This window comes from Sphaeramia orbicularis, chromosome 21 (assembly GCF_902148855.1).
Source record: "Sphaeramia orbicularis chromosome 21, fSphaOr1.1, whole genome shotgun sequence".
NCBI lineage: Eukaryota > Metazoa > Chordata > Actinopteri > Kurtiformes > Apogonidae > Sphaeramia > Sphaeramia orbicularis.
This window is the reverse complement of record NC_043977.1, coordinates 55,967,289-55,986,313: the sequence shown is the minus strand read 5'-3', so window position 1 is coordinate 55,986,313 and position 19,025 is coordinate 55,967,289. Positions and strand designations below refer to the sequence as shown.

The window sequence follows — 19,025 nt, the reverse complement described above, 5'->3', positions numbered from 1 at the left end:
GCCGTACCCTCGGCTGCTGAGGCCAGTTTTCTGATCTTCTGTTTATTGGACAGAACATGTTTTTTCCTGGTAGGAGTTGATTGTAGTTGTGATTTACAAGATGCAATAACAAGGCCGTTAAAGGACTCCGTCACACAAATGTTTTATGAAGTTTGCCAGTTCTTTCTCACTACTCCAGGGTTTGTTTGTTTGTATGATTCCATCAGGTAGGTCTAAATATGTTTGCTAATTTGACCACATCAAACATATTTATACATTTTATCGAGTAGCTGAAAATACAGTTGGAGCTCTGATGTAGTTTTAAGGAGTTATCCTAAAAAGACAGTCAAATGATTCTGTATCACAAAAGTTCCATGAGATCCACTGGTACTTTCTTACAGTACCTGGGCTGGTAACAGAACTTTGCTTCATTTAGTTTTATTGACCCGTTGCACGTTACGTCACGCTCTGTTCGCGCTGCCAACGAGCGCCATGACGGACGGTGGAAGTGCTGGACTCCACACTGGACGGCAAACCGGCTAATATGGAATTTGAACTGAACGCTCTCGTTTTTGTTCATTTCTTAACCCTGCTTTCCACGTCCAGTGGTCACACAGCAGTTCTATCCATGGTTTCAGCTGGTTCCAGACAGAGCCTGGATCTGATGGAGCTGATATTACAGATAGAACAGGCTCTGTTTGTGTCCAGAGCACATTAGCTCCACCAAACACTAGCTAGGTGGTAGACTGGGTTAACTACTATGAGCCACTCTGTTCCAGTGGCTGTCATCAGTACCTTCAGTATTAGCTCTGTTGTTGTAGTGTCTGCCTTTGGACCAGCTCCACTATGTTCTATGAAATACTGTTATTGTCATTATGCTGTTCCATCTGTTCTAGTGGTGGAACTGTACATATGACTGTGTGTAGACAGTAGAAAGGCAGACACTGCAACACCCGAGCTAATACTGTAGGATACTGATGACACACACTAACATTATTACACAGTGTTGGTTCATTAGAGCTGCTTTTGGTTCCAGTCTATTTGAGTTTGGATGGCATGATGAGGAAACATGTTCAAAACATACACAGCTAGCTAGCTAACGTTAGCTGTATCTTTCCTTTACCATTATGAGATCCATTCCTCTGCCGTGAGCGCAGTACAGTCACTGGGTAATCTAAGCTGAGACTAAGAACTGGGCTCATCCAGACTTTAGTCTGCTTTTAGATCACACCTGTGTATGGGGACACTCCATTTAGAACAGAATGGGACAGATCGTGTGCTTTAAACTCCGGTAGACTGGAGGATTTTGCTAGATCCGTAAACACATCAGGAGGCAGAAGGTATGGGTCTATCGCTAGCTTCTCCAAATAGTGTTCTGTGTGCCGTCCAGTAAGGTGAGTCCCTTCGCAGGAAACTCCAAAACTTTATTTTCAGTGCTGGTAGACAGAATCTGTCGCTCATTCATTTGTTTATTGTGTCGCTTTTGCCGTCCACCATGGAACTGAACCCCTAGTCACGTGATAACTGTGACGTCGGTGCAAAGGGTCGATAGGATTATGTGGTCTGTAAGTTAGCCTGCTAATTAGGGCTGTTAGCACTTACCAAACACAACTGTGTGTGGTAATAATTATCAATTTGCGCAAATTAATTGGTGGTCAGCAGTGTGGCCCTTGGTAAGTTCACGGTAGCTTAGTGACTTTGACCCCTCCCTCTTCAACAGCCCCACCCTTTCGTCCATATATGGTCGATAACCAAAAGGGAACGACAAGTGATTGAGAGAGGAAAAGTGAATCCAAAAGCAGCAGGTGCATGTGTTTGTGTGTGTGTGAACGTGTCCCAGTGGAGGTGAGGAGGGTGAAGGCGCCACAGAGACAAAGCCGGAGCGCCGTCCAATCAGCTGTCTCAGGAAGGATGAGCCGCTCAGGACCCCGAGGAGGTGTGTTGCCATAGTGACCAGTGTGGGCTGTTCTTTTTCTGGCTCCCTGCTGCTGCATGCGGGCCACGTACTGCTAGGATCCGGTTGCCATGACAACCTAACCACCTCAGTCAGCCACATTGCTGGAATAGTGTGGAAACACAAACTGTGGAGGAGATGAGCGCAGAGTGGGATGATCAGAGTTTGACAGAGATCTAGAGTTATTTTTTTGTGAATGTATTTGATGTTAATAAATCTGGAAAAGAGGATTGTCTTTTCCTGCCACTGGCTCGTCTTTGTTTTCCAGATTTCCTCCCCGTGTGTAGCGTGACCTTTAAAATATACAGCTGTAGGAAGAGGCAATTAGCCGTCTCCTCTGCCTGTGATGGTTGTTATGAAGATAGATGTGTTGCCATGGCGATTTCTTGAGGTAGCATTAGAGACAAACAGAAGAGCGCTGTGTCGTACATGAAACATCGGTCAGCGGTGGTATCTCCAGTGAGTGCAGCCTGGTCTTAGTGATGCACCTTCCACTGGACATGAAGCACCGACGCGATTGAAAATATCATCATCTGCAAATGGTAGAAAAAGAGAGATAGCAACATGGATCCAGTGGGATTAAAAAGACAAACGGCTGTCTGTGATCTGCCTTGCATAACATGTTGAAAGGCTGCGCTTACGTAAAAGAGTGGAATGTGGTTCAATGAAATATGCAGAGTTTGTCTACATGGAATACAATAATCAGGTTTAAGCTGCGTGATCTGTGAGTGTCATGAATATCTCACTGAGTTTGACTGGATGGTTCTGAAGCTTCAATTTATGGAAAACACAAGACTTTCTGGAAAATAGATGCTTAATTTCTAACTGAAAAACAGCTCTGTTCAACTGTGCAGAGAACAACTGAAAGGGTTCTGTCTGCACTCTGCTCTTTTGCTTTGTTTTTATTGATTATTATTTGTGTTTCATTGATTATGTTTTAATTGTAATTGTGTATTTTGAGCCTGTCTCTTTTCCATTTTTGTAAAGCACTGTGAATTGCCCTGTGTATGAATTGTGTTATACAAATAAATCTGCCTTGCGTTGCCTTGCCTTAATTTCTATAGCAACAACAATAAAGCTAATGTTTGTTTGTGCAGAGTGACCAGCAGAGGGAGCTGACCCAGATCCAGTACCTGGCCTGGCCCGACCACGGCGTTCCCGATGACTCCACTGATTTCCTGGACTTTGTGGCTCTGGTCCGATCCAAACGGGCCGGACAGGACCAGCCAATGGTGGTTCACTGCAGGTACACGATGGTTTATTCCACAGTAGGGATGTAACCATATGGAAATTTCATATCACGGTTATTGTGACCAAAATTATCACAGTTATCATTATTATCACGGTATTGTTGAAAATGTGCTCAAAATGTTCAAAAAGTACTAATACACACACTTAAAATTAATTTAACCAAATTGAATTTTGAAAAACAAACAAACAAACAAATTAAATAATTGGCACGATGTCCCTTCTGTTGCAGAAACATTCAAATATTAACCCTTAGTGGTCTGAGCCTATTTTGGCCGTTAATGAGTGCTTTTGATTTTGCCTTTATATACTATATAAACAAATGTTTACTATACCCATGTTTGGGATCTTTTTTTTCAGCACAACTTCATCTCTATCATCTGCCTATTATTCACTTTAACCTACTATAAAAACATAAAAGGCCAGAAAACACAAAAAAAATATAAAATCTGATTTGAAAAATGTATATACTTTATTGCATAAATAACACAAAGACGCTTAACGAACCTTTTCAAAGACTTTAAAAGTGAGTATTGGTTCCAAATATTAGGCATATAAAATCAAAACTGTAATAAATTAAAACTACACTCAAATATTTTACATGACCTAATTACTGAGGTTTCAACTACAAGTTTGCTTGAAGTCTTGATTGATGAAAATTTGAGCTGAAAGAGCCACATTCACTTTGTAAGAAAATAGCAAAGTCTGTCGGCATCGTTGGTAAAATTAGTAGATTCCTTCATCAGAAGTGTCTCCTAACTCTTTATTACAGCTTCATTTATCCATATCTCATATATTGCAATACAATTTGGGGAGTGACTTATCCTACCCACCTTCATACATTTTATATGCTGCAAAAAAAGTTCTGCAGGATGGCAACATTTAGTGACTTGGCCACTCAGCCAGCCCCTTTTTTCAAACAGCTCAATATCCTCTCAGTTTTTACTTTAAATAAATACCTTACCTGTATATTTCTTTGGAAAATCTTGATTCAACACATTCTTTGCCTTGTAAAGCTTTCTTCCAATTTAATAGAAATGTACATAACATCCATACAAGACATGCTAAGTGGTTGCAACGGTCCGTATTGGACACGGTCAGTTCTGTCTGAGGTTACACACACTTACACATACTCTTTTTCTTTTATTCTCTGTTTATATTTTTGTTGTACTTTGTTTATTATTGTTTTATTCCTATTGTCATTCTTTAAGCTAATGCTGTAATGATTCAGTTTATAAGCCCCACGGGGCTTTCTGATCTCACCTGCACAATTTGTGTCTTTGTTTGTCCTAATGTTTGATTTGTTGTTTTGATAAATAAATAAATAAAATAAAATAAAACCAAACTATTTTAGCCATCTACTCACTGAACCTGGCCCAGATCTTTGCTCTTATTACCGTGTTGTGTGTGTTTGTTTCTTACATCTTTCTGTGTGTTCCTAGTGCTGGGATTGGTCGGACTGGGGTTCTGATCACTATGGAGACGGCGTTATGTCTGATGGAGTGCGGTCAGCCGGTTTACCCTCTAGATATCGTCAGGACCATGAGAGACCAACGGGCGATGATGATCCAGACGCCGGTGAGTAGAATCATCATCTGTCTGTTTTAGAGCTGAAACCATGGATCGACTCAGATCAATTTAAAAAATTATTCATTTGCAGTTTTTCTGAATTGAAGCTTCATTTCCTTAATTTTGCTGCTGCTAAACATTGGTTCCACTGTTGTGTTTCACACGGATGCTTATTGTCACGCACATGACGCCAGGATCAACACAAACAACATGGCACGTAGCTCAGAAGAGACTTGGACAAAAAGGCAGAAAATTTCTATATGTTGACTTTTGTCCATTGGAACGTTCACTTACTCCTTTAAACTTTGAAGCTTTCACACAAACTTTACAAATATTTCTCTTTATTCTGGTCAGTTATGTGTTAGTTTCATCTTAAAGCTGTGGGAGACTTTCGTCACTAATATTGCACCAAATCTGTCCATCCTCAGTCATATCCTCAGTATCATGGATCTGTAAGTCTGTCTGTCATTACTCACCTGAGTCTCTTCCCTCACAGTGAACAGTTTCTTCGTTCTATCCACCAGAAACAAACCATGTGTTTACAAACGGAGCCAGTAGGTAACTCGGGCATCTGAGGAATTTTGCCGCGACGTGCATTGTGGGAAAGGGAGCTCCAGCTGTTTCCACGTTGTGTTTGTTGCAACTGTATGACATCATATGGATGCACTGCCGCTGTCAGGTGGCTGTGCGACCCTGCGTTTCCCACAATGCACATCGTGACAAAATTCCAACGATGCCCGAGTTCCCTCCTGGCTCTGTTTGTAAACACATGGTTTGTTTCTGGTGGATGGAACTAAGAAACTGTTCACTGTAATGTGAGAGATTCAGGTGAGTAATGACAGACAGACTTACAGATTCATGATACTGAGGATATGACTGAGGATGGACAGATTGGATGAAAAATTGGTGACGAAAGTTGTTTGTAAGTTGGATCCAAATGTGTTGAAGACTGCAGTGCACAAATTGTTTGTACATGTCATTTTATTCGTTTGTTGTTGTTTATATCTATAGATATTTTTATATATTTTTTTATACTGTTATTATTGTTATTTCTATATTGATATTATTACCTCCTCTAGGAGGTATTGTGATTACTTTGCTTTGTGTGTTTGTTTGTGTGTTTGTTTGTTTGCAACTTTACAGGAAAACTCTTCCACCCATCTTTCCCAAATCTTCCCCACAGATAGGCCCAGGCCCTGGGACCAACCCATTAAATTTTGGGCCAAGTAGGCCAAAGTTCAAGGTCCCAGCAAGGTCACAAATCTACAATTTTCCATCTGTCATCATTGAGCAATTTTCAAAAATTCATAAAAAAATTCAAAACAACTGCGATTAGCCTCATTTAAAAAGAAATAGTCGATCCACACATGCACACCGTTCGGGGTGCTTGGCGGATGTTTGCGTTCTCTGAACACGTGTTATATATCCTTTTACTTTTCTGTTTTTTGTGGGTGTTGTTTCAGCTGGTTCTGGAATAAAGGACAAGCTGTTTGTCATTTTCAGACATGTCTGATTCAGATTTTTACTATTTTTTTCACCTATTCAAATAATCATTTAATCGAATTATATCAAAGAATAATCAATAGATTAATTGATTACAAAAATAATAAATAGCTACAGCCTTAGTCTGGTCATACTCTGTCATATTATTAACTTCCTCATCCTCTAAAACCTTTCCTTTCTCTTCTTCTTCAGAGCCAGTATCGCTTCGTGTGCGAGGCCATCCTGAAAGTCAACGAGGAGGGTTTGGTCAAACCGCTGAAGGCGCTGGTTTATCAGCACAGAGAACGACCCGACCAGGACAAGGACCAGGACAAGAAGGGAGAGGCTGAGGAGGTGGCGTCGATGGAGGACGGCGAGACGGCCACGGCAGAGCTGCTAGAAGGCGACGAGGACGATGACGACGAAGAGGTGGAGGTGCTGGATGTAGGGGAAGTGATGGAGGAAGAAGAGGACGAGGACGAAGAGGAAGTGGAGGAGGAGCCCAGTGTCGCCAGCATCACCAGCGTCAATAGTGAGACCAGGGCCAGCCCAGAGCCAGAGCCCGATCCTGGTCCAGATCCTAGTCCTGGTCCTGGTCCTGATCCTGGTCCCGATCCTGGTCCCGATCCCGCCCTGGGCGACCTGTGACAATTCTGGGGGTGTTCGGTTTCAGTCGGAGGAGAGAACAAAAGCACTGTTGCACTTTACGCTGACAAAAACGGAAAGAAAAAAGCTAAACAAAAAGGCGAACAAACATGAAAATCAGAGACAACTAGAATAAAAAAAAAAAGAAACCCAGCTGTATTGAATAGGTACCAGTAGGAGACGTATGTTCAGGGTAAAGACGAAACGAAAAGATACAAGTACGAAAGCAGAAGCGGTGGATGGATGGATGGATGGATGGATGGGGAAATGCTGTAGTGCCATAAGTACGAAGGGGAAGGCCCGCCCCCGTCGGTGGGAGGGAGGGGGCCTGTTTAGTTACCTCTGGGGGGAGGGGGGGGCTGTCCCCTTCTGAGCGAGTCTGCCAGACGGACCTGCCTTTTTTTTTTAGTGTCCTTTTAGCTGATACAGAGATATACCTTTTATCTTTTGTTCCTCAAAGAGTATTTATTGTGTTTTAGTTGGCGTCAACCCCAGTCCACTGAACAAAAAAACCCAGTTGTATGTTTGTTTGTACCAGTCTAGAGCTTTATGCTTTTCCTGATTAAATCTTAGCTAGTCCAGTAGTGTGATTCCTCTTCCTCTAACTACTTCTTTATTTCTTTTGCTTTTTTGTGGGGAAAAAAATAGTGATTTTAATTTATTGTACTTGATTTTGGCTTCCTCTCTGCTTTCTCGTCTAAGTTTTTTGGACAGCACAGACCGACAGACGGAGGCTGGAAGCACTTTGTGTCTCACCCCCTGTTCGATGCTGTGGCGGCTGGATGCTCCCGTCCCTTTGTGCTGTGTTGTTTTTATTTGTTTGTTTTTTTTTTTCCTCTGAAGTGGCCGTTGCTTTGGCGTGGTACAGACCGGTCTACAATCCTCGGGGTCTCTGCATTTGTTGTTGTGTTGTGATCGCAGATGCAAAAATCCCACTGGAGACCAAGTTTTGATCCATAGTTTTATTCTTAACGTCATCTGAAATTCAAAGGAATGAGGAGACGTCTTGGGAGTTGGGGAACACAATAGCACTGAACGTTACAACAACATGCTAGTAGGCTAATTATACAGAGGTAATAATTAACCCTTAAAGACCTATAATGATTTTGGTCACAACTTAAAAATGATTTTTTTTTTGTCTTAAGTGATTTATCACCATTTATTACAATATTATCCTCTGCATTTTACATTTTTCAGCATAAATCCTGTATTTTCCTTTATTTAATTCACTGATCATGTGGACACTCATAAAAGTTATTTCATCAGAACAGAAAAAAATGAAGAAAAAGTTACTTTTTCAGCTGAATATATCATTAATTGAACATAAAACTAACATGCCCATCCACTGTCATTTCTTGGCAGCTTTAACATTATAGATAATACATCGTGGTAATGGGCAAACATTTATAAGCTATTACCATTTGATTTTTATCAAATTTTTTTGAAATTTGCAAGAAGATGATGTATTTTAAATATGTTCCACTAACACACAGGTGTCAAACATGTGGTCTGGGGGCCAAATCCGGACCGCCAAAGGGTTCAATCCGGCCACTGGGATGAATTTGTGAAATGCAAAAATTACACTGACGATATGAACAATCCTTTTAGTTCAGGTTCCACATTCAGACCAATTCAATCTCAAGTGGGTCAGACCAGTCAAATACTATCAAAATAACGTATAAATAATGACAACTCCAAATGTTTCACTTTGTAAATGTAAATATTTTCATGTATTTACACTAAAACAAAGTATAATTTTGCAAAAAAAATGTGAATAATCTGAACAAATATGAACAACCTGAAATGTTTTAAGAAAGGTAAATATTCTGCCTGATACTAAATATTTTGTGTATTTGTAGATCCACTGTGATCTGTACGTTATAATGTACATGTGTAAATGATAAACTGAGGCAGAAAACTGTTAAAGTTACACTTATTTATTCATTTTGTTCATGTTATTCACATTGTTTGAAAAGATAGTTTGTAGATGTAAACCTTTTCATAATGTAAATTTATTTTTTTCACTGTAAAACATAGAGAAAAGTTTGGAGTTGACATTATTTATATATTATTATGTTATTATTTTACTGGTTCGGCCCACTGCAGATCAAATTTAGTTGAATGTGGAACTGAACTAAATGAGTTTGACAGCCCTGCACTAACAGAACTGGAGTGAACAAACAGGGCTGTGTCATGTGGTCAGTAGGTGGCGCTGTAGGCTTCAATACACACGGCTGCAGTAAAACACAGTAGGAATAGTTGAGCATTCTGACAGTGAGGAACAGTAGGCTTTCCTCCTGACTCCATACTACCTCTTGGCATGTTTTAGTGCTTTCTGGAATAAACTAGGAAGATGATGCAAAAAGCGGAAAACACAACTGAGTTAAACGTTTACTGCATCATAATTTTTAATTTTCATGTGCCACTAAGTGTTATATCTATTTTTAAAGTAAACAAAACCACCTCAAGCCAGTATAAAAAAAGGTTTTGGTGAACTTCAGGAAGCTTATGGTTCTTCTAAAATACTATTTTAAGATATTTTCCCATTATTAGTCTTTGTTTTTAACCCAGTGCTGCAGTACAGTACAGTACTCATAGCTAATACAATCTATTAGCTGTTAATGAGTGCGTTTATTATCTCTGTCTTGTAGACATTAGCATGTTGTTCGTAGCTGTAATGTGAAGTGTTACCCAATACTTAAGCTGTTTTCTCGCTGTAACTTGTTACATGAGAGCAGTGATGTGTCCATGAACCAGACACTTATAAAAAAAAAACCTTTATTTAGCACCAGGAGCAGTTTTTTTTTTTTTTCTTCAGATCAGGTCTCGCTCAGATTCATAAGACGTGGTCCTAGCTTTTCACAGCTCGTGGTGCTCAAACAGGGGTCGTAGTATTAGTATTAGTGCTGAGCTGATAGTAAACTGGTGTAAAACCAAGTGTGACTGATACACTGAACATGAATGGCTCTTCTACATTTTTTTATACTTACCAATCCAAGATGTTTAAGTTTCTTTTCGCCTCAGAACATTATTTTTAATGTTGGCTCCATGAAGACTCACAAATCACCGGAGTGAGACGAACATTTTCCTGATTCATTTTTATTTTTTCGGTTGACATTTCAGAGCAGACTTTTGTTTATTTTTCTAAATTTTAATCGACCACCTCCATAATCCTTTTAAAGGTTCAATGTGTAAGATTTGTGTGTTGTCGTGTCAGGTTTGTGTTGGAGTCAGTCTGGTTGTTGGTTGACGTTCGCCAACTCAGTTTCTAAACTAATAACTGTTCCATTTCTCTACGTCCACAATAGCAGCGTGTACACTTGTATGCAGATGACTCTCTGTTTTGGGGTAAAAATAGCTGGTGTTGGAAGCAAGGTTATTATCGTTAACGAAAACTAGCGAAACGACGAAAACTAGATTTTCGTTAACTGAAATTAATAAAAACTATAATTAAAAGAAAAAAACGCTAGCTAACTGAAACTGTATTGTGTGTTTACAAAACTAACTGACACGGATAAAACTTACGGATAAAATTCCTGTCGTTTTCGTCTTTGTCAATGTCGGACTGATACAAAAGCGATTTATTTCGCTCTGGCAATTTTAGCTAGCAGCACCATATGATATTTAACGGCCCGTCACTTCTCGTCACTTGTGGTTTAGAGTCAGCTTTTCGTCCCCACTCTGCCTGGAAACGTGCAGACTAAAGTTGGGAGAAAGCAGCAGATTTATTTATTTAATTTCATTTATTTACTGTCTGGGATTTATTTGAATACGACGGCGAAGAAGATAAAAGATATAAAAAAAAACCAAAAACTAAGCATTTAGAAAATAACAAAAACAAGTAAAAACTAGCAAACCTGTTCTAAAAACGAATTAAAACGAACTGAATTAGAGGAAAAAAAGTCAAAACTAAATAAAACTAAACTATAATGAAAAATCCACAACTAGTAGAACCTCGGTTGGAAGCGGTTTTTCGTCGATATTAACAGACTCCATTTTCTAACTCGCAATTTGTGAATGAAGAGAATTGTTGTCAAAGGGTTTGTTAAACGTTCTTTCGAAAAGATGTTAAAGAGCATTTAGTTTAAGTGTCTGATCCCTGTAGAACACCTTATATAATAATGTAGTTATTAATAGTCAAGGTGTATTCTATGTTTGGTGGTTAGTTACATGACATAACAACAGCTATGAGCAGAAAGACAGACATTAAATGACTTAGAAATGAGCGGAAGCCTTTTCACAGAATAACTAACCTGAATCCTCTACATCAGAGGTGTCAAACTCATTTGAGTTCAGGTCCACATACAGACTAATCTGTTCTAAAGTGGACCAGACCAGTAAAATAATATAAATAATAGGATAAGAACTGTCAAAGTTTTCTCTGTTTTTGAGTGAAAAAAGTCCAATTCCATAATGAAAATGTACAATCTACAAACTCTACTTGAACATAACACAAACAAATATGAACAACCTGAAAATTCTTCAGAAAAATAAGTGCCATTTTTTAGCAATATTACACTTTAGTTTATTATTTATTCACGTGCATCATAACTTACAGATCACAGTGGATCTACAAATACACAAAACATGTAGTAACAGGCAGAATATTTGTACAGTTCTACAGACTTCTCTTAAGACATTTTAGGTTGTTGAAATTTTTTGTCAAAGACTAGTCTGTAAATCTAAATATTTTTGTGTAATTTTACCTTTTTTACACTAAAACAAAGAGAGAAATTTGTGGTTTTCTTTATTTATAAGTTATTATGATAGTTTTTTGCTGCTCTGACCCACTTTAGATTGAATTGACCTAAAATGATTTTAACACCAATGATTGTTCATATCTTCAGTGTAATTTTTGCATTTCACAAATTCATCCCAGGGGCCAGATTGGACCCTTTGGTGGGCCAGTTTTGGCCCCCGGACCACATGTTTGACACCTGTGCTCTACATAGAAATCCCTGTATAGCAGGGGTCCCAAACATGCGTCCCGGGGGCCAAATGCGTCCCGCAAAAGGGTCCAATCCAGCCCGTGGGATGAATTTGCAAAGTGCAAAAATTCCACATTCTTCAGTTGAATTAAGCAAAAAAAAAAATTGCTTGAAATAAGTCAAAAAAAATCTTGAATTAAGCCAAAAAAAAAAAATCTTAAATTTAGCAAAAAATCTTGAACTAACAACTTACATTTTTTTTCTTTGTTTTAGTGCAAAAAATAACATTAAATTATGAAAATAGTTACATTTACAAACTATCCTATAACAATAAAATGTGAATAACCTGAACAAATGTGAACAACCTGAAATGTCTAAAGAAAATTCTGCATGATTTTAACTGTTTTCTTCCTGTTCCTCAGTGTTTAGTGTCTTTGTAGTTGTAGTTGAGGCATAATATTGTTAAAATTGCACTTATTTTGTAGGAAATTTCAGTTTTTTCAGGTTAATTACATCTTTTTTATTTGGATTGTTCAGAAAAGTAAGTATTTTCATAATTTAATGGGGGGGTGTTTTTGCGCTAAAACAAAGACAACAATTTGCAGTTGTCATTATTTCTAGGTTATTCTGTTCTTATTTTACTGATCCAACCCACTGCAGATCAAATCAGGCTGAATGTGGAACCTGAAAGAACACGAGTTCGACACCCCTGCTGTTTAGATTGAATCACGGATGTAAAGGACTCAGACAGTTGTTGACTAACGCCACTTCCAACACAAAACAGACTCCGACACAAACTTCCCGTAACCACGCCAAACCTTATTTATTATGATTCAAGGTACGAGGCCCAAATCTTCCTGGTAGATCTGAACTCAGAGGGACCTAGTGGTTAAATAAAGGAAATAAATTTGTGTAATTTCAGATCTGTTAGCGCCTATACTGCACATCGTCTCCGTAGTTCAGGGTGTGTTTTCGTTGGCTGCTGCCGTTCCTGTTGTCCTCAGCTCTTTCAGTGGATTCTGCTGGAAAAACCTCCTGTTGTGTGAGTTCACATGGATCTGTCTGTCCGTCTGTCTCTTCTACATATAGTTTACTCGCTGTCTGGTTGAAGCCTGCTTGTCCTTTAAACTGGAATGAAAGGTTGTGACTTTGTTTTCATGAAGCCACTAACTTAAATCTAACCTGATCTCAACTTTCGTCTTAAAAAGTCCAGACAGAGCCGCGTTCGTTCGACCCGTCCTAAATACTGGAGCTTTTCTTCCACCTGTGTTCAGTCTCTCTTTATAACAGATGAATCGTACTTGGACCACATGTACAGTACTGATGAAACCCGCGTACACCTGTGTCTGTAAAGGTTCAGTATGGAAGACAAGTGCGTGATTATGTGTTTACTGGAAGTTGGAGTCTGTTACTGGTCGTATAGAGTTGGTTCATCTGAGAACTAGGTTTGTTTTCCACCACAGACACATATAGTCATTAGGGCTGTGTATCGGCAAGAATCTGGCAATACAATACGAATCACAATACTAGGATCACGATACGATATATCATGATACTGTTAAAAGGCAATTTTTTTTATTGGTTTTGTTTCATTTTTAAATTATTATTTCCTTGAAGAATTGAATTACACCAGAAATCTGCACAAATACTAAACACATTTGTATTTGATCACAACAGGATCTAATGTTATATCACAAAATGTTCCTGTGTTAAAATTTTAACTATATTTTACAGACATTACAGTTTCAGATCCTGTTCAAATGTTCATATTCTATCAGATCAGAACATTATTTTAGTTCAATCCCAACAAAGGAACTCACATTATTTAATAAGAGTGTTCAATAATAATAAATAAAACAAACAAAAAAAACAACACAACTCAAATGAACCTCCACAATATCTGCATTTGAATAAATACCTAAAAATATCGATACAGTACTTTTTAATATCGATACAGTATTGTGAAATGAAATATCGTGATATATTGCAGAACCGATATTTTCTTACAGCCCTAATCACGGTATATCATGATACTGTAAAAAAGGCAATTTTTTGTTTGTTTATTTATATTCTATTAGTTCAGAGCTAACATCATAACATTATTTTTGTGCGATCCCAACAAAGGAACAAACCCCTTCCTCTCTCAGACAGTAAAAAGTGTTTTTAGGATGCTTCAAATAACCATTTAATAAAACAGTGTTCAGTATTAATAAAGAAAATCGAAACAATAAAGAAAAACAAAAATGAACCCCTGCCATATCTGCCTTCGAATAAATACCTAAAAATGTCGATACAGTACTTTTTTCTCATCGATACAGTATTGTGAAATGAAATATCGTGATACATGGCAGAACTGATACTTTCCAACAGCCCTCCTGACAGGAACAGGTGACCAGCTCCAGCACCAAACACAACAGCGTAGAATTCTTACAGACTGAACCTTTAAATCTCTCATATTTCACAACACTCTCCAAAAATCTGCCCGTAACTCCTCAGAGGCGACATCAGTGACGTCGTCTGAGCCCACGCAGCGTCCACCGCCCATGGTCGTGGTGGTTTTTGACCGTATGCTGGACTTTTGGACCAAACATGGATCCCACTGTCTGCGTCACGTCTGAGCGTCCAAACGTGGTCCAGAACAGCGTGTGTTCGACCGCAGGACTAGCACCGTGGACCCAGAAAACCACGGAGCTGGTCCTCAGGTTTAGAAACCGTCTAAATGCACATCCTCAGTGGCTGCAACATGTGTGAACTCGGGAGAATCGGTCTTCTTGGGTTGAAAACCGCACTCACAACGGTCCCACAAGTCTAGAACTAAAGTGAAGTTGGAAGGATTTTCACAGAGTCAAACTGTTGAAATCAGCCTTTATGAAAAGTATCATCTCACATCCTTAAACCAAATCCAGTGGAACCTCGCAGTACGAATATAATGCATTCCACGATCGAGCTCGTTTTGCAATTTACTCATTTTACTAATCAGTTTTCTCCATTGAAATTAATTGAAATATCATTAATCCCTTCCAGCCCCCAAAAACCAAAACTCCTTTTTTAAGGGTTTTAAAACAGAAAATGCAGTTAGAAAGAAAATAACAACTATAAAAACAAACAAAAGTTCAGAGAACGCAAACCTCCGCCAAGCACCCCGAACACTGTGCATGTGTGGATCGACTATTTCTGTGTAAATCCAACAGTTTCCAGGTTGTTCCATACACAGAAACAGTTGAATCTGGTCCCAGTCATGTGTCTGTCCAATTAGATTCAATTCACATCAATATTAGTTGAGTTCTAATTTTAAATGTGTGGGAAATAGGATTTTCAGTGTTCAGTGTAAATGTCCACAGAGTCCACATTCCACTGTGGATGTGGACAATTTAGTTCCACATACAACAGACTGTTCTAAGCTACAGGTGGATCCAACTGGAGGAGAATCAGAGTTGTTTTGAATTTTTTTATGAATTTTCCAAAATGTCTCAATGATGACAGATGGAAAATTGTAGATGTTGTGACCTTGCTGTGACCTTGAACTTTGGCCTAATGGGACCAAAATGGACTGGGTTGGTCCCAGGGCCTAGGCCTATCTGTGGGGAAGATCTGGGAAAGATGGTTAATAATAAAGTTAAATTTTATTTATAAGCGCCTTTCAACACACCCAAGGACACTGTACAACAAAATAAAACAAGCAATCCATAAAATACAAAGAAATAAACAGATAAAAGAATAATTACTATATATAGAAATGAAGCTGTAAAATGGAGAGTAGAACTTATGGGGGGTGGGCTGTTCTGAAAAGGTGAGTTTTGAGCCTGGATTTGAATGTGGGGAGAGAATCACAGTTACGGATGGACAGTGGGAGGGAGTTGGAATAGTTTTCCTGTAAAGTTACAAACAAACAAAGCAAAGTGATCACAGTACCTCTTGGCGGAGGTAATAATCTGGTTTTATTAACTTTAAGATGAGATGATCTGTGTGTAAAGGAGATTGAAGTGGAGGAGGAGGAGGAGGGTGGTGGTTATTCTCTGGTGTTTTCTCTCTTTACTTCATTTGTTCTTCCACTTTCATCGCTGTCCGCACTTTCAGGTCATTTCATTAAAAACCTCTTCAGAGAAACAACCTGAACTTAACCCTTTCATGCATGAATTATGAGAACCTTAGTCAAGATTTTTTTCCTGAGTGTTTTCATTCCTCTAGGTTTGAAAAAAGCAATGTGATTTTTTTTTTTATCAACCTATTTTTCATGGGGTTGCAGGAATGTGCAGTCAGCTGGACACCGTGCATTTACGACATACTGTGTGAAAACCATGAAATACTTATTTTTTTATGCTATTAATCTGTTCACATTTTAACATTCTAGAACCTCCTGAGACCCAGCAATGCATTTTTGTCCTCTGTAGGGGACAAGAGTTTTACAGCTTTATAAAAAAAAAAAAAAAAAAATGCTGTCCACTGCAAAGGACATTCCATATTTTATTTTTTTAATCTATCTGAAAACACGGTTGCATCATGCTGTTTCTAATCAAGACAATTAGTAAATGTCAAAAAGCCAAAACTTTCCTTTTCTGGATCTGTAGTTATTACTCAGATATGCCCAAAAAAAAAAAGTTTAAAAAACCCTGTTAATTACAGTCTAATAACCATTAGCAACTGATTTACACTCAGACATGTTCCTGCAGATCAGGCTGATCATGAACATTAATGGTGTGAGTGTCAGTGTATGACATGATGCATGAGCGTCCGCTGTGTCAGCTGATATGAAACTAAAACAACAAAACCCATGAATACACAAGAGAACACCTTTGAACATGTGTCCGCTGGAGTGACCACTGTGCATGAAAGGGTTCATGTGTCTGTTGGAGGAGCACCTGCTCGTGTTGTGGATTTCCACTCGTATTTTCAGACAAAAATTCTGAAGAGCTCCGATTCATAAAGTGACTCTTCTGGTTCTACGGTGCGCTCGTACTGCCAGGTTCCACCGTATTCAAAACACAGGATGAACTGTTCTTCCACTCATTTCCCATTGTCCTGGAAGTTCAGCCAGTTTGCTGCTCGTTTTGTCCGTGTTCTGCATGAAAAGTTGACACCAAACATGAGACTAGGATACTTCACCTGGATGTGACATCTGTAGAATGTGTCCCAGTGCAGAGGACTCAGACTGAAAGGCTTCTACAGCTGGAGGAGGTGGTGCGCTCCATGTTCTCCTCCTGTCTGCGTGGGTTCTCTCTGGTACTCTGGCTCCTCCCACTGTCCAAACACATGCACTGATAGGTTAATCAGTTAATCTAAATCGCCCACAGGTGTGAATGTGAGTGTTTGTCTGTGTATGTTCAGTCTGTGATGAACTGGTCACATGTCCAGGCTGAACCCCGCCTTCACCCATAAGTATCTGGGATAGGCTCCACTGACCCCCGTGACCCTAGTGAGTAAGGCTGCGTACCGGCAAGAGTCTGGCGATACGATACAAACCAAAATATGAGGCTCACGATAGGATATATCACAATATATCCTGATATAACACGATACTGTTAAAAAGGCCATTTTTTATGGGTTTTGTTTCTTTTTTAAATGATTATTTCCTGGAAAAATTGAATTACAGCAGAAATCTGCACAAATACTGAACACATTTTTATTTGATCCCAACAGGATCTAATGTTCTATCAGCAAATGTTCCTGTGTTCAAACTGAAATTCTGTTTTCCAGACATTCCAGTTTCAGATCCTGTTCAAATGTTCAGATTCTATTAGTTCACAACTAACATCAGAACAGGATTTGAGTTCAATCCCAACAAAGGAACCAACATTATTTAAGAAAACAGTGTTAAATAAGAATAAATAAGATATAAACATTAAAGAAAACCAAAAAAAAAAAATGAACGTCTGCCTTTCTGCATTTGAATATTTAAAAATATTGATACAGTACTTTTTAACATTGATACAGTATCATGAAATGACATCACGATATATTGCAGAACCCATGTTTTCTTACACCCCCAGTCATGAGATAAGTTTTGTTATGATTTGGCGCTATATAAGTAAAATTTGATTGATTAATTGATTGATTCTAGTTCAGGTTCCACATGCAGCTCAATGTGAAATCAAACGAATAGTGAAATAATAGAATAATAACCGATAAATAAAGAATAAATCCAAATATTTCTCTTTGTTTTTGTGTGTAAAAGGACTTCCCTCTGTTTTAAGTCTGGGAGTCACAGTTGTGTCTTCAATATCATCTCGCTCATTTTCTACAGAAGTCGTTTGTTTTATCTTTTCGTTTCCATCCTGGTCGTTTGAATCTGTGAATATCCATCCAACTTCAGAAGCATCAAAGCCATGAGTGTGGATTTGGCTAAAATATTCACATATGGTTGTTTTTTTTTTTTCCTTAGCTCGGTTTTATAAATGAAACGCCACTGAACATTCAGGCCGACCCAAATCACAGCTGAATTACCCTCAACGCGACGCCCTAAAACAGTATCGATGACAGTAAAAACCTGGAACACGGTGAAATAAAAGCGTGTGCCCTTCAGCCTTTGACTGGGAATAAATAGGTGAGTGTTTTGTCGCGCACGAGCGGTGTGTGTGTTCAGAGTGTTTTTGTTGTTGACACGTTCTCGGGTACTGTCTGTGCATCAGGGTCAAAGGTCGATGAGAGGTGTGTGTGGGGGGGGTGGGGTCAGGTGGGTTAAGTTGTATTTTTGTAAAGACGAACCGGTCGGGTAGGGGAGAGGACAGCACTTTGTAGAAGGCTGCCTGAGAGGTAGTGCTACTGACAAAAAAAACAAACAGATGGAGACGTAAAACATTGTTAAATTAGATGTTCTTTTATTTTTAATTTATCTTTTTTTTCCTCAAATTTTTGTTTTAAAAATAAGACACCTGTAGGGAAAAAGAGAAGAACTCCTAACTACACAGTGCCACTTGTTAATTTTGTGTAAATAATACTAGACCATGTAAATACAATGTTGTATATGAAAAAAATCTTTAAAATAAAAGGGAAAAATCATTTGTGAGCAGAAAAGATTTTGTTTTTTTATTTTTTATTTTTTTCTTTGGATGATTCAAATGTGACACAAATGGTGTGTATTTCAAGACTGCTATTTTCAAGTTCTTTTTCTGTTTTTATTTGAAATTATAACAGCGAGTGTATATATAATGAAACTAAATAATGACAAATGTTTGACCGTATATATCCTTGGTTTAACTCCTACCTGTGTCATAAAAACCCCT

The 19,025-nt window shown here is 38.6% G+C and overlaps 1 protein-coding gene and 1 long non-coding RNA gene across 4 annotated transcripts in view; both read left to right on the top strand.

The window, feature by feature from the left end:
- The window catches only part of ptpn4a (protein tyrosine phosphatase non-receptor type 4a), a 145,873-nt gene extending 138,073 nt beyond the window's left edge, over nt 1-7,800 (top strand). For 2 of the 3 annotated variants that reach the window (XM_030124501.1, XM_030124500.1), the window contains exons 25-27: nt 3,031-3,179; nt 4,624-4,759; nt 6,446-7,800. In XM_030124501.1, coding sequence (XP_029980361.1) covers nt 3,031-3,179; nt 4,624-4,759; nt 6,446-6,880 — 720 coding nt within the window. In that variant the 3' untranslated portion in view covers nt 6,881-7,800. The remainder of the gene's footprint in view (nt 1-3,030; nt 3,180-4,623; nt 4,760-6,445) is intronic. The other variant, XM_030124502.1, reaches the window with a different exon arrangement.
- A 328-nt stretch (nt 7,801-8,128) lies between these two features.
- Nucleotides 8,129-13,383, top strand: LOC115412166 (uncharacterized). Its single transcript, XR_003934302.1, has 4 exons — nt 8,129-8,372; nt 9,043-10,240; nt 10,826-11,150; nt 12,526-13,383. It is a non-coding gene; the product is annotated as an uncharacterized LOC115412166 (long non-coding RNA).
- The last annotated feature ends 5,642 nt before the right edge of the window (nt 13,384-19,025 follow it).